At 46.2% G+C, this 22,608-nt stretch overlaps 1 protein-coding gene across 2 annotated transcripts in view; it reads left to right on the top strand.

Annotated features, from left to right (window-relative positions):
- FAM234A (family with sequence similarity 234 member A) overlaps window positions 1-22,608 on the top strand; it is a 31,180-nt gene that overhangs the window by 4,506 nt on the left and 4,066 nt on the right. The window contains exons 2-5 of one of the 2 annotated variants that reach the window (XM_082857474.1): window positions 15,074-15,121; window positions 15,432-15,729; window positions 21,974-22,093; window positions 22,330-22,521. In XM_082857474.1, coding sequence (XP_082713600.1) covers window positions 15,465-15,729; window positions 21,974-22,093; window positions 22,330-22,521 — 577 coding nt within the window. In that variant the 5' untranslated portion in view covers window positions 15,074-15,121; window positions 15,432-15,464. Of the gene's footprint in view, window positions 1-15,073; window positions 15,122-15,296; window positions 15,730-21,973; window positions 22,094-22,329; window positions 22,522-22,608 lie in introns of those variants that run through there. The other variant, XM_082857475.1, reaches the window with a different exon arrangement.

Genomic DNA, 22,608 nt, shown 5'->3' with positions numbered 1-22,608 from the left:
ACGTAGGCTTGATGGTAGTCCAGCCAAGGCTCGGAGCACTGAGAGGGCCTCCTGGCAGGAGGACCATCCTGAGGGAAGACTTGAAAATCCGGATCCCTGGGAGTTCCCTGGTGGTACAGAGGTTAGGACTCTGTGCTTACACTGCTGAGGGTGCAAGTTCAGTCCCTGGTGGGGAACTAAGATGCCATAAGCCGCCTGGCACAGACAAAAAAAAAAAAAAGAAAAGAAAAGAAAACCAGGATCCCTTACTGGTCAAATCACAGCAAGGCCAAGTGGACAACGGCGATTTGCAGATAAAACACATGCCCAGTGGATACATGACAAGATGCAGTATGTTTTGTCCAATGTAATTTCTGTCCTCTAGAAAAGTAACCCCGCTGAGTGTGAACTAGGGGTGAGAGCTCCCCAGTGGAAAGAAAGAAATCTGCTCCACTCTCAGCTGCACCTTCAGAGTCACCCTGGACCATATCAGTACACAGTCCAAGAGTGGTAAACTGATCTTTTCATGGTTTAATCCAGTGACAAAATCCTTTCAGTTTCTATTACTAACTGGTGAAGCTAGATAGTAAAGTTAATCTATAATCAGAGTCTTTTCCTAAGTATTCCTTACATATTTTCTCCATTTAAAAAGCTCATCTGCACAACATTGTAAATCAACTACACTCCAATAAAAATTAAAAAAAAAAAAATAAAAAATTAAAAAGCTCATCTGCTGTTTCCTCCAAGCCTCTCCTCTGCCTGTTTAAATGTATTTTCTCTCTGTGTGTTTTCTAATTTGCAGGTACCTTTGATTAAAATAATGTCTACTTTGTGAAATTGTCACCCTAGTGAGATCAACTAATATGAGAAGTAGCTATTCCTGTGTGAGTGGAGGAAGGTGTTCTCTGTCTGGGCAAATAGAAGTGGGCTACTCCTTCCGTATTCTGTCACAGAGCTGACTGTAGTACCAAGTTCTCAAAATTCTCAACTAAAACCAGAGTTAAGATTTTAAGGCATCTAGTTTAAACTGAACAAAAATTTTACTTAGTTTAAACCAATTTTTAAAATATGCAAACTACCTTTCCAGTGGAAGTGCTTAATTTTCAAAGTCTGATCTCTTTGATTCGTTGTCCGAAAAGAATTCTGTAAAATTGAAAATTTAAAAATTGGGGGTGGTGGTGCATCTCTTATTAAAGTCCCCTGAAGTGATCTTTTCTCCCCCCCCAAAAAAAAAGTTACCAAATTTTAGTTTAAAAAGTTTAAACCCCCTACTTTCATAATATCTGTAGAATTGTCAGTTATTTGTTGGGGCAATTTTCCCTTTTCCCTCTGCCCTTGTTAGAATCTTTTTTTTTTTTTAAGATTTACTTTTATTTATTTTTAGCTGCATTGGGTCTTCGTTGCTACATGCGGGCTTTCTCTAGTTGTGGCGAGCGGTGGCTACTCTTTGTTGCGGTGCGCGGGCTTCTCAATGTGGTGGCTTCCCTTGTTGCAGAGCATGGACTCTAGGTGTGTGGATTTCAGTAGCTGCAGCATGCAGACTCAGTATTTGTGGCTCGCGGGCTCTAGAGCGCAGGCTCAGTAGTTGTGGCGCACGGGGTTAGTTGCTCTGCGGCATGTGGGATTTTCCCGGACCAGGGATCGAACCCACGTGCCCTGCATTGGCAGGCAGATTCTTATGCACTGAGACACCAGCAAAGTCCCTGCCCTTGTTAGAATCTTTTTTCTTTTAACAGCATCATTGCTTATTTATTCTCAGTGTCTCACCTGTTAGAATCTTTATGCTTTCTTTATCCATCAAAAAACGTTAGAGACATTTTTATTTTTGAATTTTCTGTTCTCTCTGTCTCAGTAAACTGTTCTCAGAGAAAGAGCTCTTGGAGAAAAAGGAGTTATTTCCTTTATGCAAATACTGCGTATTCCTGCCCCTCCAAATGTTAATTGTTACTGGGCTTTACTGTCCTTCCCCACCAGGTAGGAGGGCAGGTTTGGCCTTGAGCAGACACACCCGCAGGTGTGTGGCCCTTTGAAAAGCTGTACACAGGGATTGCATGTTTATCTCAAGCAGGTTATTCTTAGACTCATACCTTTTACCCTAATATGTATCATATTGATACATTTTCTTTCTCATCTCACATTTTTCTTCATTTCTTTTTTGTTTCGTTTTACTTGACATTTAAGTCAAAAAGTGCGCTGCATAGTCATCATTTCAGAAGCTCAGAAGTGGCAGGAGAAAATCCCAGTCAGTGACTGTCTGGAAATCCTGTAAACCAATTTCTGATCTCTGTCCTTAAGACCACGAGCTAGTTAGAAATGACAGAAAAGGACATTAGATGCAAATGAGGTAAAGATACAAGTCTCTTAACCTCAGAGTCTTTCCCTTTATTATCTTTTCTTCATTTGTTGTGTCCTAACAGCTTTTGTTTTAAGTGAAAACTTCATTCCTTTTCAGTACCTGGGAAGTGTGTTCCTTTAATTTTCTGTATATGTGTACAAATGTGCATTGTGTTTCCCTTAAGATCTGCTGCCCTGATGTTCCCCAGGACCCCTGTTCTCCAGACTTCTCACATTGAGTTTAGCTAACACAGAAATATGCGTTTTTATGCCCAGGTTGGACTTCCAGAAGCCTGCCTTTCCAATGTGCCTGTTACTTAGAGCCCATAGGCCGGTGGCTATGGGTCTTTTCTGTGCTGGCCAACGAGGAACTAGTAAACACACCTGATTTCAGGGATGCGCTTTATTCTAGGTTATGGTTGCAGCTGCTTCATTGCTGTATTGGAGGCAAAAGACTTTTTAAGTTTCTCTTACTTCTTTATGTGGAATTTAACGACAGCAGCTTCAATTTGAAACAAAAAGGAAAAAAGCCTGGAGTTCACAGACTTAGTGATTCGGCTTAGGGATAACCCTTTGCGTCTGCTGGGGTCAGGTTGGCACCTTGAGCTGCCTGTGTGCCTTTGGTGTGAGCCTTCTGCCGCAACACCTGGGCTCAGGATCAGGCGTGTCCTCAGTGTTGGCGGCGCTGGGGCCCCGCCGTCGCCACAAGCGCTCCCCTGCTGTCCGGGCAGTCCTGCTCCCGGGCCCTCCGTGACCTCGGGCACCTGCGTGGTACTGTACATGTTCCCGGGTGTCACTGTACACGAGCAGCAAGGAACCACACGGACCTTTTCCCCACAGTGGGAAGGGAAGTGATTGCCGTGGGGGGTTTGCAGAAAGGCTGTAATTATTTTGAAATAGTGGCAGGTTGGGGGTTGGCTGTTCTTTTGGATGTCCTCGTAGAACTGCACTGTGGTTGATGTTCTGCCAAGAACAAGCAGAACAAAACAGAAACAGTTCCCACCTCTGGAGCAGAAGCTTCATGATCGGGCGGTTCTGAGGTGTCGCCGGGCCCTGGGGAAGCTCTGACCCCCCTCCCTTGCTCAAAGTTAGTTTGTTTGTTTGTTTGTTTGTTTTTGCGGTACGCGGGCCTCTCACTGTTGTGGCCTCTCCCACTGCGGAGCACAGGCTCCAGACGTGCGGGCTTAGCGGCCATGGCTCACAGGCCCAGCCGCTCCACGGCATGTGGGATCTTCCCAGACCGGGGCATGAACCCATGTCCCCTGCATCGGCAGGTAGACTCTCAACCACTGCGCCACCAGGGAAGCCCTCAAAGTTTGTTTTTTTAAATTATTTTTAATTAATTTTTAAAATTTATTTATTTATTATTTATTTATTTTTGACTGCGTTGGGTCTTCGTTGCGCGCAGGCTTTCTCTAGTTGCGGCGAGCAGGAGCTACTCTTTGTTGTGGTGTGCGAGCTTCTCGTTGCGGTCGCTTCTCTTGTTGCGGAGCACATGGGCTCAGTAGTTGTGGCTCGTGGGCTCTAGAGCACAGGCTCAGTAGTTGTGGTGCACAGGCTTAGTTGCTCCACTGCATGTGGGATCTTCCCGGACCAGGACTCGAACCCATGTCCCCTGCATTGGCAGGCGGATTCTCAACCACTGTGCCACCAGGGAAGCCCCGCAAAGGTTTTTATTATTTTTTTTAAACTGTTTATTTGGAACTAATTATAGACTCACAAGATATTACAAAAAGCTTGAAGTGCTTTCCCCCGGGCCTGGTGGTGACGTCCCTGGGGCTAGCGCATTATCAGAGGTGGGAGCTAGATGTTGGCACAGTGCTGATCACTGCGCCGCAGACCTGCCCCATTCCTGTTTCGCCAGTTCTCACACGGGCTCCCTTGTCTGTGTGTCTGATGATATGAGAGTCTATCACATGTGGACGTTTGTGCGGCCAGCAGCACAGTTGGCACGTGGACCGACCCACCTGACACGGGCCCATCCTCACTGCCCCTCCCCACCCGGCACTGCGTGCGGTCCCACCGCCTGCCCTTAGGGACCCAGCTGAGGGGGAGGATTCTCGAGGTGTCAAATAGAGAGGTTATCATCTCTCCCTCTGTCCAACTCAGTTTGTTTTTAGGTGAATAAAGTTTTGTTACTTGAGTTGGTTATGCTGGGTATGCCCTCCTTACCCAGCTTTCTCTCCTGAAGAATAGAAACCTTCCCTGGAGAAGGATCACAGTATCTTTCACCTATCTGTTATGAAGTATCTTTAACTTGGAACTCTGTTAATGATTAAAAGGAAAAAAAAAGAAATTATTCAGAGTAATGCAAGTGAGCCAGGGATTTCTGCGGGAACAGTGAGTGAAGTCCTTGCTCTTAGAGGGATGACGGGAAGCAGCGCTTAGGACCAGTTCTGCTTCAACCTCCAGTCGGAAAACACCAGAGCTGGAGCGTCCCGAGCCGTCCCTGCGCTGGGACCCTCCGTCTGGAGGGCATTGTTGCCTCGCAGGAGCTGAAATGGCTGCTGTGGCTTCTGCCCTTTGGCCCTCGTCTTGCTGCCACCCTTCTGCGTGAAGCCCGTCAAATATTCAAAGATGTTACAAAGCACAATTCAGTATTTCACTTTTTGTAATTTTTTATTACTGACCCCAGTATAAAAATAACGCTGTGAGGTCAGGCTTTGCCCGAGGTGAGGGCTGTGGCCATTGGTGTTGTTCACAGTGCAGTGTCCTGAGGCCTGGGGTCTGCGTGGCTCAACCCACGGGACTGGGAAAGCCCAGGTGTGACGTTTCCCCACTGCTTCTCTACGTTTGAGAGCTGAGTTTCTTTGGGGCCAGTTTGTGCTTGGTGTTGTCTCCAGACTTCTCCAGGGAGCTGGTGAGAGCGTGTAGTGGAGAGAAAGGGTCCCAGCCAAGGGGGCTGGGTTGCCCAGCCTGTCCTCGGAGGGTCCCCCTGAGAGAGCCTGGGGGCGGCAGGGCCTGGTGCCAGCGGCTGTGTCTGAACCAGACTGCCCCCACGGCCATGGGCCCGACGGAGCCTCAGCCACCTTGCATCCCTGGCGTCCACCCGTTTTCTGAGTTTGACTCTCTGGTCTCCCCATTCATTCTGGACACTGTCTAATCTCTTTCCAACAAATTCTCTTTCTGCCTACACTAGCTAAAGTGTTTTTGGCAGACAAGAACCTTGACTGGTGTAGAGAGGTTGGGTAGATGCCCGGGTGCCTCGGATGGGAGGGGGTCTCTGCCCGGGTGCCTCGGATGGGAGGGGGTCTCCAGTCCCAGCCCCTGCTCTAGACTACACCGCCACCTGTGGTGACTTAGATTAGATAGGGAATCATTCCTAAATTGTGACCTCCCTTTTAAACAAGTATCCCCACTGCCAAGAAAAAAAAAAAGCCAGACTGGCTTTGGGTCACATTTGGTTAGAAGAACCAGAAAAGGCTTCATAAATAAGATGGCATTTTCCATGGGCCTTGAGGGGTGGGTAGGGTTTGAAAGGAAAGGATGTTTTAGGTGGACTTAGACACAGGGAAGTGTTAGGATTAGGCTTTTCAGGGACACCGGAGGGTCTGCAACCCGTCATGGGGGCCACAGCTGTGGGGGTAGTGGGTGACAACCTCCCAAACACAGTTTTTTAATTTATGCTCTTTGGACACTTGAAGGGCTTACATGTAGGTAAAGGGATTAGATATTATTCCAAAGCACAGAATCTGGATCAGGGGACGGTTACAGGAGAGCAGATTTTAGTTCAGAATATGGCAAATTCCTAGTAACCAGGACTGTGCAGCGTGTAGGGCTTGGCTCCATATTCCAGGAGTGGAGGTGTCCCCAGAAGGGACAGGAAAAGGCCAGGAAAGCAGTGTTCCCACTTCATTCATGTGCCGCTCAGGATTGTGCCATACTCGCAGCATAACTACACAGTTATTTTTATTTAGTACTTTTCTTTAATCAACTCACTTTTTCTAGTTAAATACACTTTAAGAGAAAACACCAGAGAGGCCAGGGGCACAGAGCTGGAGGAGGGAGCCATGTCCAGAGTCCCCATGGCCTGGGCTGTAGCTCTCCCACCCCGGATTCTCACAGCTGTGCTGCTGCCCCAGAAACCAAAAACCAAAATAATGGCTGAACATATCCACCACTTGGCAAAAGATGTAAACCTACAGGTTCAGGAAGCTGAGCAAACCTTTAGCGGGATAAACCCAAAGAAACCCATGGCAAGACACGTTGTAATTAAACTTCTGAAAACTAAAGACAAAGAAAAAAATTTGGAAGCAGCAAGAGAGATTGACATCTTAGTTATGGGGAAAAACAATTCAAAGGACAGCAGATTTCTCACTGGAAACCGTGAAGGCCAGAAAGAAGTGGCATCATGTTTTTCAAGGGCTGAAAGAAAAGAACCTATCAAATGTCAAGCACTGAATTCTATATCTGGGGAATTATTCATCAGGAATGATGGAGAAATAAAGACATTATCATGTGAAGGAAAATAAATTGGTTGCCAGCAAACCTGCTCTAAGAGAATGACTGAAGGAGGTTCTTGAAACGTAAAGGAAATGTTAAGAGAAGCATTCTTGGAACATTAGGAAGAAAGAAAGAACAAACAGAAAAAGCAAAAATATGAGTAAATATAATAGACTTTCATTCTCTTGAGTCTTCTAAATTATGTTTCATGAATGAAGCAAAAATATAACACTAATGTGTAGATGTATGTAGAGGAGATATTTAACACAATTCTATTATACACAGACTGGTAAAGGCTTAAAGCAGGGACATGAGGTCTCTACACTTCACTTGAACTAGGAAAATGCTGACAGCAGGAGACTGTGTTAAGTTAGGTGTGTCTAATAATGTCCAGATCAACCACTAAAAATCTTCAGCGAAACACGCTAAAGCACCTAGATAAATAAAACTAGAATTGTAAATAATATTTCCCTTATTCATAAAGTAATCCACAGGAAGTCAGGAAGAACAAAAGTGAGAAACAAAAAACAGAGAATAAACAACAAAAGGCAGAATAAAGGCCTAATATATGGATAATTTCCTTAAAAGTAAGTGGTCTGAAAATACAGATTTGCAGAGTGGATTTGAAAAAAAAAAAAAAAAAAGATCCAGGGACTTGCCTGTCAGTCCAGTGGTTAGGACTCAGTGCTTTCAGTGCCGTGGCCCAGGTTCGATCCCTGATCAGGGAACTAAGATCCTGCAAGCCGTGTGGCACTGCCAAAAGAAAAAAAAAAGATCCCTGTGCTGTCTAAAAAAAACCTACTTCAAATATATGATATAGGTAGATTGAAAATAAAAGGATGGAAAAAGATACACCATGCAAACATTAAGAGACGATAAGAAGAGCTATTAATGTCAGATAAGACTTTAGAGCGAGAATTACTTGGGGGCGGGGGGGGCATTGTGCAATGATAAAAAGCCTGAGCCACACAGAAAATACAGCAATCCTACATATGTGAGCAACAAACTACAAAGCTGCCATTTCTTTAAAAACTGAGTTGGCTGCCTGTATCCCCTGTTCCCCATCCGTGAATTCAACCAGCTGCAGATTGGAAGTATTCCAGGCGGAAAAATCCAGAAAGTTCCAAAAAGTGAAACTTGAGTTCAATGCACACTGGCAACTGTTTACATAGCATTTACAGTGTACTGGGTATTATAGGTTATCTAGAGATGATTTAAGGTGTATGGCGAGGGGTGTGTGTGTAGGGTTATGTGCATCCCATTTGATGTAAGGGACTTGAGCATCTGTGGATACTGAGGGACGACTACTCAGCAATACAAGGAATCAACTGTATTCATACAGCAGCAACACAGAGGGACCTCAAGGGCATTGTGTTGAGTGAAAAAAGCCAATTTCAAAGTTCACATACTATGTTATTGCATTTCCATAACATTCCCCAAATGACAAAATTTTAGAAATGAAGAACGGGTTGGTGGTTGCCAGGGGAGAGGGATGGTGGGTGTGGCTCTTTGTGGTGATGGAATATAGTTCTGTATCTTGATATACATGAATCTGCACAGGGAACGCCATGGCATAGAACTACGACGTCGCTCTCCTGGTTTTGATACGGTTCTGCAGTTGTGCTGTAACCGCTGGGGAAGGCTGAGACGGGGCTTCTCGGTATGATCTTCGCAACTTCCTATAAAGCAGTAATTTCAAAATAAACAGTTAAGGAAAGAACCTTTATCAGTTACCGGAAGTCTAAGACCACTGTCACCATAAACGGAAAGACATCCGTGAAAAAATACAGAGATAACTAGAAATAAAAATATTCACCTGGCACCACCTAAATTGTCTTGTGTGCTGCCAGTGGTGTAGGACCCAGGCTTTGTGAAGCCCCCTTATGGAGGGGTGGGAGGTCATGGGACTTCACTGGAGGACTTGGGACCCTTCAGTGCAAAGAAACTGTGTTCCTTAGTGAAGTTCAGGTTCTCAGGATCTCAAATATAGACCCTCAACTCCTTGGGCAGCTCCAGGCTTGAAACACTTCGTTTAACAGGAAAAGAGGGCACTGGTGAGATGCCTGAGGTCTCTGTGTCTGGAGAAGAGGAGCAGTAGCACAGGGAGAGGGTGGTGACAACGATGGAGGGAGTCGCCCCCCTGCGCCCCCGCCGCGCACTGAGCCCCCAGCTTTACATGCACTACCCAAACCTTCCCAACAACCTAATAGGAAAAAGAAACTGAGGAAAGCCACAATCCAGAGGCAGAGCTCACTACCAAACCCAGCTTCAAAATCTGCTCTTTCTCGCCATCCTGTACCCTTACGTACATGCATTTAGGGTTCTTTTATTTTGGTGCTAATCTCTCTCTCTCTTTCTCTTTTTTAACCACCAAAGCATTTTTATTTTTGTCACTGACAACGTACACAACAGTGGAATTGTACTATTACTTTGCTTGACTTCCTTAAATATTACTTAAGTAGGCATGTACGTTTAAGAAAAGTAATACCTTGAAGTATTCTGTAAACATAACCCCTCTCAATATGTTTTCCTGCTTTGTTTCATACATAAATAGCATTTCACAAAGTTATGAATAAAACTTTGAACTCTTATGGCCTAAAAGTGTGTGTAGATTCTGGAGCTTGACAAGATGTTCTCTTTATGATTTTATAGCTAACATACACTATTTTTAAAAATTGAAGTATAGTTGATTTATAATGTGTTAATTTCTGCTGTACAGCAAAGTGATTCAGTTATACATATATATATATGTATATGCCTTTTTAAATATTATTTTCCATTATGGTTTATTATAAGATATTGACTCTAGTTCTGTGTGCTATACAGTGAGACTTTGTTGTTTATCCAGTCTATATATAAAAGCTTACATGTGCTGACCCCAAACTCCCAATCCATCCCTCCTCCAACCCCCTCCCCCTTGATAATCACCAGTCTTCCTCTGTGATTCTGTTTCTGTTTCATAGATAGGTTCATTTGCGGCATATTTTAGATTCCACATATAAGTGATATCATATGGTAGTTGTCTCTCTCTTTCTGACTTCACTTAGTATGATAATCTGTAGTTGCATCCATGTTGCTGCAAATGGCATCATTTCATTCTTTTTTATGGCCGAGTGGTATTCCAGTATATATATGTACTGCATTTTCTTTATCCATTCATCTGTCGATGGACATTTAGGTTGTTTCCATGTCTTGGCTATTGTAAATAGCATTGCTGTGAACATTGGGGTGCATGTATCTTTTTTTTTTTTTTTTTGGCCTCACCGCACAGCTGGCAGGATCTTAGTTCCCCAACCAGGGATTGAACCCAGGCCACTGCAGTGAAAGCGCTGAGTCCTAACCACTGGACCATCAGGGAATTCCCTGTATCTTTTTTTTCTTTAACAAATTTATTTTATTTATTTTATTTTTGGCTGCGTTGGGTCTTCGTTGCTGCACGTGGGCCTTGTCTAGTTGCAGCAAGTGGGGGCTACTCTTCGTTGGGGTGTGCAGGCTTCTCATTGCGGTGGCTTCTCTTGTTGCGGAGCCTGGGCTCTAGGCGCACGGGCTTCAGTATTGTGGCCTATGGGCTCAGTAGTTGTGGTTCGCGGGCTGTAGAGCGCAGGCTCAGTCGTTGTGGCACACGGGCTTAGTTGTTCCATGGCATGTGGGATCTTCCCGGACCAGGACTCGAACCCGTGTCCCCTGCATTGACAGGTGGATTCTTAACCACTGTGCCACCAGGGAAGCCCCATTCCCTGTATCTTTTTGAATTATAGTTTTGTCTGGGTATATACCCAGGAGTGGGATTGCTGGATCATATGGTAATTCTGTTTTAGTCTTCTGAGGAACCTCCACACTGTTTTCCACAGTGGCTGTAATGTGTGCTATTTGCAGTGTTTATCATGGGTCAAATGACTTATCATCACAAGTTACTGCACAAGTTCCGCCAACGACAGACCTTCCAGTTCACTTAGTAAAGATGCCATGTGTTAAAAAGTCAAAATGGGGACTTCCTTGGTGGTCCAGTGGTTAAGACTCCGTGTTCCCAATGCAGGGGGCGTGGGTTCAATCCTTGGTCAGGGAACTAGATCCCGCATGCCGCAATTAAAAGATTCCCGCATGCCACAGATAAAGATCCTGCATGCTGCAATGAAGAGCCTGCGCAGCCAAATAAATAAATAAACAGATAAATATATATATATTTTAAAGTCAAACTGGCCAAGAGACATCATTATTATTTATTTTATTTATTTATTTTTCTGGCTGCACCACATGGCGTGTGGAACTTCCCCAACCAGGGATCGAACCCAGGCCCCCTGCATTGGGAGCGTGGAGTCTTACCCACTGGACCACCAGGGAAGTCCTCCCATGAAATTCTGTTACAGGAACAGAATCAATACGCTCCTAAATTTTCCAAATTTTATTTTGAACCACCACTTTGATTAGTTAAAACTTCCAGAATAAAAATAATGACACACAAAAATGATCTTAGAAAGGCACACTTACCATTCCTGGCACAGAACATTTGATTTTTAGTTTTTGAATGACTGGAAGTCATTATTCCTTAAGAAAATATTAACGTATTTGTTGAAAGTGATTTATTAGGTAAGTGAAAATGAATCTCGCACATTGGTTGTTTCATTTTATATAATGAGTAATTTTTTAGGTCTTCACTTATCGGGTGTAAAACTTAGAAAAACATTCTCAAACTAATATGCTCATGAGAATTAAATGATTCGAGCTACAAATAAATACTAAGCTAAGATTGAGGTGGGGATCCCATTGGCGATTTTATTTTATTATTTTTGTAAATTTATTTATGGCTGCATTGGGTCTTTGTTGCTGTGCACAGGCTTTCTCTAGTTGCGGCAAGCTGGGGCTATTCTTCGTTGCAGTGTGCCGGCTTCTCATTGCGGTGGCTTCTCTTGTTGTGGAGCACAGGCTCTAGACGCATGGGCTTCAGTAGTTGTGGCACACGGGCTCAGTAGTTGCGGTTCGTGGGCTCTAGAACACAGCCTCAGTAGTCGTGACACACAGGCTTACTTGCTCCGTGGCATGTGGGATCTTCCCAGACCAGGGCTCAAACCTGTGTCCCCTGCATTGGCAGGCGGATTCTTAACTGCTGCACTACCAGGGAAGTCCCCTCATTGGCGATTTTAAACGAGTTTCTCACAAATTCTTTTTGATCTCGGATCAGTTTATGACCTCAACAGATGTCTTAGTGGGTCATTCACAGTTTTAGAAGCCAACGTCTGCTGGTTAAAAAGGTGGTTCCTGCAGCGATGTTTATCGCAACATGGCGCTGGACCAGGTCAGCCCACGGGGTGCTGGTCTCGCGGGGCTGCCTTGGCCCCTGCAGAGGGGGCTGGCCTCCTGAAGCCTCTGTCCGTCCACCATCAGGTCTGTGATGGGTCTTATTTTGTCCTCCCCTGCATGCGGGCTTGGCCAGACCGTAGGTGCTGACCTGACTCCCCATCTGTGTTGCTAAGGACCGTTTGGAGAGAGTTTCCCTTTCTGCTTCTACATCCAGATGGGTGGTAGCATGGGGAGGGGGTTCTCTCTGCCCTCACTGGGGGACCAATAGCATTCCTTGTGTTCCCTCCATGATGCACCATTGGTCTGACTTAACAAGGAAACCTGTGTAGCAGGGACTAGAGAATAGTTTGGGCTCATATTTCCTTTAATTTTCAGAGGTCAGGTTTATAACTCGATTATTCTACTCACATTTTAAAGCACACTTTATGGTTTTCAGTGCACAGAATATTTCTGGAGGGAGCCGTAAGAAACTAGTACCACGCTTCTCCTCTTGAGCCTGGGGGCTACAAGAGGAAGGGCAGTTATGCTTTTATATCTTTCACACGTTGTATCACATAAATTTATTGCTGACTTAAAAAAAAAACCCAAACTACATCAGTAACTGTTTTGCACTGTCCTTGTTTCTTCCAAACTACATCAGTAACCGTTTTGCACTGTCCTTGTTTCTTAGCTTAGGGAGTGAAAGACTGACTAGGAAAAGGAGTGGTTTAACTTACTGGCTTGGGGTCATCGGCATTGGGGTTTACTTTACTAAGCTTGCCGAGAACTCCAAGGACAAGAACCCCCAGGCAGCTGGATGGAAGGAAGGTGCTCTTCCTCCCTTTTATTTGCTTTCCTCCAGGCTGGCAATGGGGAGGTGGCGTCTCCATGGCAGGGCAGGAGGCAGGAAGAATCTAGCCATGTGGTGGTGAGAGTGGGGTGACCACAGCAAATGGGCAGACTCTTGGGCCAGCGCTTTTTCCCAGGTGGCTGGACCTGGGAGTCGCCTTCTGCCCGGCCCCACCCAAACAGGCTGATTTGATCGGGTGGTGAATGTGCCCAAGGTGAGGATCATGGCTCGGGAGGGACCTCTGTGCTCACCCCACTGCGTTCACAGACTGCCTGGTTGCATTTCACCAGCGCTTTGCAATCCCCACATGCGCCTGCGTTTGTGAAAGCGGATTCCCTGTGCAGACCTGGTCTCCAGGTGTGCCAGCCGCAAACGAGGTCTGGGAAACAGGGTTGTAAGTGGGATGTGAGTGGTTGTCATTTTGAGCAGGTGCCCTCGTGCTTGCACAGCCGTGGTTCAGAGAGCTTGAGTTTCTGGCCCAACGTTCTAAAGCTCTTACAAAAGAGAACTTTATAGATAGAGCTTTTAAAATCAGTAATTTTAGCATTCTGGTCTCTCATTCAGTTTTCCTTGCTTTGCTAAAAGAATCTACGCATGTTAAATATTTCACACTCCCCTCGCTGGGACCACAGAGGCTGGATGCGCCAGTTAGATCCAGGCTCTGCTGCCGGCTCTTTCCCATCCCTCCCAGACGGGCCCCCACCTCCCGCCCCACGGGTAAGATGCTTGGGCTTGAGGAGGCCCCTGGTCATGAGTCCTTGTTTGATTTCCTGTGTCCAGCTCATTACCTTGACAGGCTCACCTTTTCTGACTGCAGGATGTTAAAACTCATGTCTCAGCACTAGGGGGAGGCACAGAGATTTGTTTGGTTTTCTTTTTAAATTGTAACATACACACAGCATGAACTTTACCATTACTTACATTTAGTACACGCGTTGGGTTTTGCAGCCATTGTTACCATCCCAGAAGGAAGGCTCACCTATTAGCACTCCCCCCAGCCCCCTCCCCCAGCCCCTGGCACCCATTTATCTACGTTCTGCCTCCAGGGATCTGCCTGTTCTGGACATTTCGTATAAATGGAGTCGTACGATACGTGACCTTCTGTGTCTGTATAATCTCACCAAGCATCACGTTTTTGAGGTTTGTCCATGCTATCGCCTGTGTCAGAGCTTCACTCCTTTTCATGGCTGTGTAATAGTCCACAGTGTGGGCAGACCCCATTCTGTTTATCCATCACCTGTTGATGGATAGTGGGGTTATTCAGAACAATGAAGCTCAGAGCATTTGTGTAAGTCCCTGTTCTCGGGTCTCCTGGAAAAACACCTAGGAGTGGAGCTGCTGGGTCGGACAGTTGCCCCGTATTTGACCGTCTGAGGAACCGCCAGGCCGTTTCCACAGCGGCTGCCGTGCTTCCTCCTCACCGCTGTGCACGACTGTGTTTCCCAGGGTCTCTACCTCCTCACCCACCCCTGCCATTTTACATTTTATTACCAAAGCTGCTCTAGTGGCTGTGTACACAGGCTTTAAAGTGAATTATTTTTATTAAATAATAGAGAAAAACAGTTAAAGTCAGAAGGTAAAACGTTTATAGAGAAAACCAGTACTCTGTTGTCTCTTCCTGCCTCCCTAACCCACCCCTTCCCAGAGGGAGCCCTTCCCGCTGTCCTGGTTTTAACCACTGGCACAGCCTCCCTCTCATGTAGATGAGGCTTATAACCCACTCAGACCCTTTGATCCCTTGCACCCTCTCAATATAATTTGTGTTAGTTAGTACACTGGTTTGGCTGTTTAAAAAGGACCAAAATAACAAACACCTTGCCTTACGCCAGGCAGAAGTTTGTTTCTTTCCCGCACGATGAAGAGCCCAAAGCTTGGTGATGAAGGTTTCCAGTCATCAGGCCCACTCTGTCTGTGGTTCAACTTCAGAAGTGTTTTCCGTCTTATTTTCCGAGGTGGCCGCCCTGGGTTTCCTCCCCGACACGCCCAGTGCTGCCAGCAGGAGGGGCAGGAAGGAGGGAGGTCGTCCCGCATCCCCCCCCACCCCCCCAGCCCCGGCGTGACTTTATCTTGTTACCAATAATAATTAGCTTGAGTGAGTGCTCACTGTGTCAGATGCTGTTATAAGTGCTTCTGTGCATTTACTGCTTTAACCCTCAGAGTCTTGTAAACACTGTTGTTTTCCTTTCCCAGGGAAGGACACAGGTGCGGTCAGACCTTGCAGCTCGCCGGGGTCACCCGGTGAGTAAGTACAGCCCCCTCCCTGGGGGGCTGACCCCGACTCGGGTTGGGAGGCCGGTCAGAGGTGCCTCAGTTAATAGTTAATGTTTAATGCATGCTCTGCCGTAGTCTAGCCCCGCCAGCCTGCCCAGGTCAGCAGGCAGGAGCTGCAGAGCGTAGAGGGAAACCCGTCCTGCCTCTGTGCGCCCACTGCCCTTCTGAGTTTGAGACCTTCTCCAGTGGAGTCTGTGACACCCTTTCTTGGGCTGATGGGCCGCGGTCACAGCCGCCCCTGGGGCTCCTGACCACCTCTCCTGTGTCGCCACCACAGTGGCCAAGAGGTGAGCTTGGGGGTGTGCACACGATGACGGACAGCAAGGACTTAGAAGCCGAGATCCACCCCCTGAAGAACGAGAACAGGAAGGTGCAGGAACATCTGGGAAACCCAGCGGGAAAGGAAACCAGCGTGAAGCCGCCCCCGCAGTCCCGCCTCTCCCGGTGCCGGACTGTGGCCTTTTTTCTTTCGCTGTTTGTCTGCCTTTTCGTGGTGTTCGTGGTTTCCTTCATCATCCCATGTCCAGACCGGCTGGCGTCACAGGGGGTGTGGAGGATCGATTACAAGGCAGCAGGTGCGGGCGGCTTGTGGGGCAGGGGCGCTGAGTATCCCCGGGTCCCCTGGAGTCTGGGGGCCGGGGGCCGCCTCTCATGGAAACAGGAGCGTCCTCAGGAAGGACGGGAGGGGGATCAGGAAAGGAAAGTGGCCCATTTGGTTACTTTTCTGAATTAAAAAAACATTAGTAAAACAGAGCAACTGGCAGAATAGATGTAGCGAAGACTGATCTAAATGTGAAAACCAGGCAGCAGATTTGTGGCTGGGTCTCCCTGACGTGCTCCAGTCCGCCTCACCGCAGTTGAGCACACTTGATTTCTCTCTCGTAAAATCTTGGCCTTATGGAAGCTGCTGAGTCAGCTTTCCTCTGGGCACTTCCCTGCCTGTTGGGAGTTGTGCCCGTATCAGCGGGCGTGGGTGCTGACAGCCTCGCAATGTTTCTTTGCACAGACTTGAAGCCCTCTCTGGTGGAATAAGGGGAATTTCTTGTTTAAGCCCCACTGACGGTCAATTTTGTTCAGAATTTGGTGCCTAATTTTGAGAGGGTGAAGTAATACATGTTTGTGTTTATTTTTGGCAGCTTAATTGAGATATAATTTATTATCATAATATTCACTTGCTTTGAGTATACGATTCGATGATTCTTAGTCAGTTTAAGACTTGAGCACTGGGACTTCCCTGGTGGTCCAGTGGTAAAGAATCTGCCTTACAATGCAGGGGACGCGGGTTCAATCCCTGATCAGGGAACTAAGATCCCACATGCCGCGGGACAACTAAGCCCACGAGCCACAGCTACTGAGAGCCCACGTGCCGCAACTAAGACCCGACGCAGCCAAAAATAAATAAATAAATTAAAGAACTATTATTTAAAACAATAATAAAATAAAATAAACTTGTTTAAAAAAAAAAAGAGACTTGAGCACCTGTGCAGCTGTCGCCACAATCCAGTGTTTAGCACATCCATCATCTCTACACGATTCCTTGCCCGCAGGCCCCAGCCCCGACTCCAGCCCTGGAGCTGCCAGTGGGCTTCCCATCTCCATACACTTGCTGTTCCTGGACGTTTCATGTAAATGAAATCATGTAAGATGCATCTTTGGCCTCTCTCACTTACATGAGTTCATCCATGTGGTAGTGTGTTCCTTTGTGTGGACAGACCAGAGTATTCATCCATTGACCAGTTGGTGAATGTTTGCATCGTTTTCAGTTTTTGACTGTTAATGAGTAACACTGCTGTGAATATTTGTGTACAAATCTTTGTGTGGACATATGTCTTATTTCTCTTGGGTAGGTTGCCAGGAGCAGAACTCTTGAACCTCGTGGTAAGTTTGTGTTTGACTTCTGTCACTGCCAGGCCTTCCCCATAAGCTGCACCGTTTCATGTCCCCACTGGCTGTGTGGGAGAGGATTCTGGCTTCTCCACATCCTAGCCAACACTTGTCATTATCTTTTTTTTTAATTAATTAATTTGTTTGTTTGTTTTTGGCTGCATTGGGTCTTTGTTGCTGCACAAGGGCTTTCTCTAGTTGCAGTGAGCGAGGGCCACTCCTCGCCGCAGTCACAGGCTTCTCATTGCGGTGGCTTCTCTTGTTGTAGAGCACGGGCTCCAGGTGTGCAGGTTTCAGTAGTTGTGCTGCACGGGCCCAGCTGCTCCGCGGCATGTGGGATCCTCCCGGACCAGGGCTTGAACCCATGTCCCCTGCATTGGCAGGTGGATTCTTAACCACTGCACCACCAGGGAAATCTCTTGTCTTTTTTAGTGTAGCCTTCCTAGTGGGTGTGAAGTGGTACCTAACTGCGTTTCTAGTCTGCATTTCCCTGGTGACTAATGATGTTCACGTGGGTTATTAGCCATTCTTACGTCATCTTTGGTAATTGTCTATTCAAATCTTCCGCTCACTTAAAAATATAATTGTTTTATTATTGAGTTATAAAAGTTCTTTTAACACAACATTGTAAATCAACTGTATGTCAATAAAAAATTTTAAGTTCTTTATATGTTCCAGGTACAAGTCTTTCATCTCATATGTGATTTGTGAATATTTGTGACCCATCTGGGGCTTGTCTTTTTATTTTCTATAGTGTGTCTGTCTGCTGAAGCACAAAAGTTTCAAATTTTGATGAAGTCGAACGTACCATTTTTTTTAGCATGGGTTGTGTTTTTGGTGTCTAAGAACTCTCTGCCTAATGTGAGGTCATGAAGATTTTCTCCTGTTTTTTCTTTGAGAAGCTTTGGAGTTCTCACTCTGCCGTTTAGGTCTCTGATCCATTTCGAGGTTGTTTTTTGTGTAGCGTATTTGGTGGAAGCAAGTGGCAGGATTTCTAGAAATGGTCACACATGCCTCCCTCCCAGCAGGACCGTCTCAGAGGCACAAGGGCACCTCCCTGCTCTCAGCACTGATGCTGCAGAGCTCCCGTGAGTCTGGGGGTGGGAGGCGTGCATGTCGACAGTGTCGGGAACGTGGTCCTTCCCCCACTGAGTGGCCTGGCGCCTTTGCTGAAACGCATTCAACCATCAGTTGTGTTCTGTCCTTCTGCGTCCTTACACCAGTGCCTTATCGTCTTGATTTCCACAGCTCCACAGACGGAAGTCTTCCAACTCTATTCCTTTATTTCTCCTCAACATTGTTTTGGCTCTTTGGGTCCTTGGCATTTTTATAAAATTTTAGGAGCAGCTTGTCAATTTCTGTAAAAAAGGCTTCTTGGGTTTTAACAGAAATTGTGTAGAATCTATAAATTAGTTTGGGTAGAGTTGCATCATAACAGTATCCAACCTTGCATTCCCCGTGTAGGGAGTTTTACAGTGTTTTACAGTGTTCAGTGGGCAAGTCCTGCACTTCTTTTGTTAAATTTATTCCAAAATGTTCTTTTTTTTTTTATGAGTACTTTTATCTAAGCATATTTTTTAATTTTATTGAAGTATAGTTGATTTACAGTGTTGTGTTAATTTCTGCTTTGCAGCAAAATGAGTCAGTTTTACATATATATATTCTTTTTCATATTCTTTCCATTATGGTTTATCCCAGGATATTGAATATAGTTCCCTGTACTATGCAGTAGGACCTTGTTGTTTATCCATCCTATACATAATAGTTTGTGTCTGCTAACCCCAAACTCCCAATCCACCCCTCCCCCACCACTGAATATTCTCTTTGATGCTCTTGTGATAGGAATTGTTGTGTGAATTTAATTTTCAAGTTCCCTTTGGTAGTTTATAGAAACACTGCTGGTTATTATATGGACCTTTTAAATTGTGGCCTTGAACTCATTAACTAGACTAGTAGGTGTGTATGTGTGTATTTAGAATTTCCTACCTACAGAATCATGCAATATGCAAAAAAAACGAGAGGGAGACGGTTTTACTTCTTCCTTCCCTTTTATTTCTTTTTCTTGCCTGATTTCATTGCTCGAATCTCCAGTACAATGTCGAACAGATGAGGTGAGAGCAGGTATCTTGCTCCCAATCTTGGGAATAAAACATTACATGTTTCAGCACTAGGTGTGCTAATAGCTGTAGGCTTTTTGTAGATGCCCTTTATCTGTTTGGGTTTTTATAATGAAAAGGTGTTGGGTTTTGTCAAATGCTTTTTCTCTGTCAGACAACTGTGTGGTTTTTGTCCTTTATTCTGTGAACCTGGCATATCACCTTGATTTTCAGATGTTAAATCAACCTTGCGTTCCTGAGGTATAACCCACTAGATCATGTTGTACCATCACTTCTTCAGGTTGCTGGGTCCAGTTTGCTAGTTTGTGTCTGTATTAGTGAGGGATATTGAACATAGCTTTCCCTCCCTCCCTTTCTTCCCTTTCTTTCCTTCTTTCCTTCTTTCTTTTTTTAGATTATTAGCCCCATTTTATTTTATTTTTTTGGCCATGCCACACGGCTTGTGGGATCTTAGTTCCATGACCAGGGATCGAACCCATGCCCCCTGCAGTAGAAGCATGGAGTTCTAACCTCTGGGCCTTCAGTGAATTCCCAAACACAGCTTTCTTTTCTGGTGATGACTTTGTCCTCATAGACGTGGAGAGAGCAAGGGCCCTCTCTCGTCTCTCTTGATGGTGGGTGAAGCCTTCAGACTGCCCGGAATATGTGGGGTCTTATCAGAACCAACTAGGGTGTCTCACTTTCTGGCCCATCTCCCTATGTGTATCTCACCCTGGAGCTGGCTCCAAAGTTGGCCTCCCCTTGGTCTGCCCCGGAGATCACTCCTGTTTTCAGCCCCCCTGGCAGGAAGCTGCTGCTTTCTAATCTCACCCAGTGTGGTACCTGGCTGATGGAGGGTGAGCATGGGAGCAGCCCAAGGTGAAAGGCCCCAGATGTCCTCTGTTCCAACCCACGGCTCAATAGTGTTTCTTAAATCAGTGCTTCTCGATTTAAGGTGTACCTTCAGTCTGGTTCCAGTGTCCTGAAATGGGTGCTTTTGACAACTTTGCCTCATTTTACTGTTATTTTTGGAGGAGAGGATTTGTTTGCCAAGCTCTTCACTCCATGATTCTGGAAGTCTTGTGTCTGGTATTCAGTTTTATTTTTAATTATGGTAAAATACACATCACCCAAAAATCGCCATTTTAAAGTGAACAAATAAGTGGCATTCAAACATTCACAACGCTGCACTGACCATCATCACTCTTTTCAAAACCTTTATCATCTCAAACAGATATTCTGTGCCCAACACACAGCAGCTCCCATCCTGCCCTCCTGTCCACCCTCAGGTAACCTCTGTTCCACTTTAGTCTCTAGAATATGCCTGTTCTAAGTACCTCATATAACTAGAATTGTCTGTCTTTTTGTGACTGGCTAATTTCACTGAGCATAATGTCCTCGAGGTTCATGCATGTTGTAGCGTGTTGCAGAACTTCATTTCTTCTTATGGGTGAATAATACTCCATTGTATGGATGGATCACATTTTGTTTATCCATTCTTCTATCCATGGACACTTGGGTTATTTTCACCTTTTGGCTGTTGTAAATAATGCTTCTTTGAACATTCATGTACAAGTAACTGTCTGAGTCCCTGCTTTCATAATTTTATTTTTATTTTTGGCTGCATTGGGTCTTCGTTGCTGTGCACTGGTTTTCTCTAGTTGCTGTGAGTGGTGGCTGCTTTTCGTTGCGGTGCGTGGGCTTCTCATTGCGGTGGCTTCTCTTGTTGTAGAGCACCGGTTCTAGGGGCGCGGGCTTCAGTAGTTGCAGCACATGGGCTCAGTAGTTGCGGCACGCAGGCCCCAGAGCATTTGGGCTTCGGTAGTTGCATCACGTGGGCTCAGTACTTGTGGCGCACAGGCTGTAGGGCACACAGGCTCAGTAGTTGTGGCTCGCGGGCTCAGTAGTTGTGGCACACAGGCTTAGTTGCTCTGAGGCATGTGGGATCTTCCCGGACCGGGGATTGAACTCGTGTCCCCTGCATTGGCATGCGGATTCTTAACTACTGCGCCACCAGGGAGGTCCCCTCATGGTTTTGGTCTACATTTCCCTTATTACTAGTGATGTTGAGCATCTTTTCATGTGTTTATGGACTATTTGTATATCTTCTTAGGAGAAACATCTATTCAAGTCTTTTGCCCATTTTTGAATTGGGTTGTTTGTTTTTGTTGTTGGGTTGTAGGAGTTCTTTGTATATTCTGGATATTAATCCCTTATCAGAGGTATGGTTTGCAAATATTTTCTCCCCTTCTGTGGTCTGTCTTTTCACTCCCTCGATGGTGTCCTTTGATGAAGTACAATTTACTTATTTTTTTCTTTTCCTGCCTGTGCTTTTGGTGTCATATCCAAGAAATCATTGCCAAAACCAACCCCTATGTTTTCTTCTAAGAGTTTTACAGTTTCAGCTGTTAAGTTTAGGTCTTTGATCCATTTTGAATTCATTTTTGTATATGGAGTGAGGTAAGGGCCTCATTTTGTTCCTTTGGTGTTTGATTTTAAAGCATGTAGTTTATCATTTGAGTCCTTGAATGAAGGAAGAGGTAGCCCCTGTGAGTGTGGACATGTGGACTCCAGACCCCAGTCTGACTGGGGAGGGACTTGGCCCTGAGCAGGTGTGCAGAACGTCCATTTGTGATGCCCAGGTGTCCTTAACAACTGACACCCAAGTGATGAAGAATTGCTGCTGCTCTGAAGGGGTGTGGGGCTGCCAGCCCACGAGGAAGCAGCGCTTCCCTGTGGTTGCTCCGTGGGCAGCTGCACCTGGCACTCAGCCCCACGGCGCCCAGAGTGGGGCGCTTCAGGCCTGGCCTGGGAAAGTAGCCGGTGGTTTCCTTTTCAGTTGCCTATGACTTTCTGGCCACAGAAGACGTGAACAAGGACAGGATCCAGGATGTTCTCTTTCTTTATAAAAACACCAACAGCAGCAGAAGCAATTTCAGCCTCTCCTGTGCTGATGAAGGTAATTTTGTTTTTACCCAAAAAATGAGCTCCCTGCAGGAGGAGGAATCCCCTCGCCCTCTCGGTTTTGGGGGAAGCAGTTGGTGGAATTTCTGGGAACTTTCATGTCACTCACCTTCCTCACTGGGCTGCTGACCCCATGGGGTCAACACCAGGGATCCAGGGACAGAGCCCAGGGCAGGGCCACAGCACGAGGCCGGCACGCTCAGCCCTGCAGGCCTGGGTCTCTCCCTCCAGGCTTTTCCTCCCCCTGCACCTTCGTGGCCGCTGTGTCGGGGGCCAACGGCACCGTCCTCTGGGAGAGGCCCGTGGCCCAGAACAGGGCCCTTGTGGAGTGCGGTGTCCCCCAGCTGAGGGGCAGCGGGGCGTCTTCTGCCTGCATCATCCTCGGCAGACCTGGCCCTTTCATTGCGGTAGACTCGGTCACAGGTAGGCTGCTTCCCGTGTCCCCCAGGCCTCCGCACACGGGTCCGATGCCAGGATGCTCTGAGGAGGGTCAGCCCGGGCTCTTGTGGG

The sequence above is a fragment of the Leucopleurus acutus genome (genome assembly GCF_964270905.1).
Source record: "Leucopleurus acutus genome assembly, chromosome: 16".
In the NCBI taxonomy this organism is placed as follows: Eukaryota; Metazoa; Chordata; class Mammalia; order Artiodactyla; family Delphinidae; genus Leucopleurus; species Leucopleurus acutus.
This window is presented reverse-complemented; position numbering and strand designations above follow the sequence as displayed.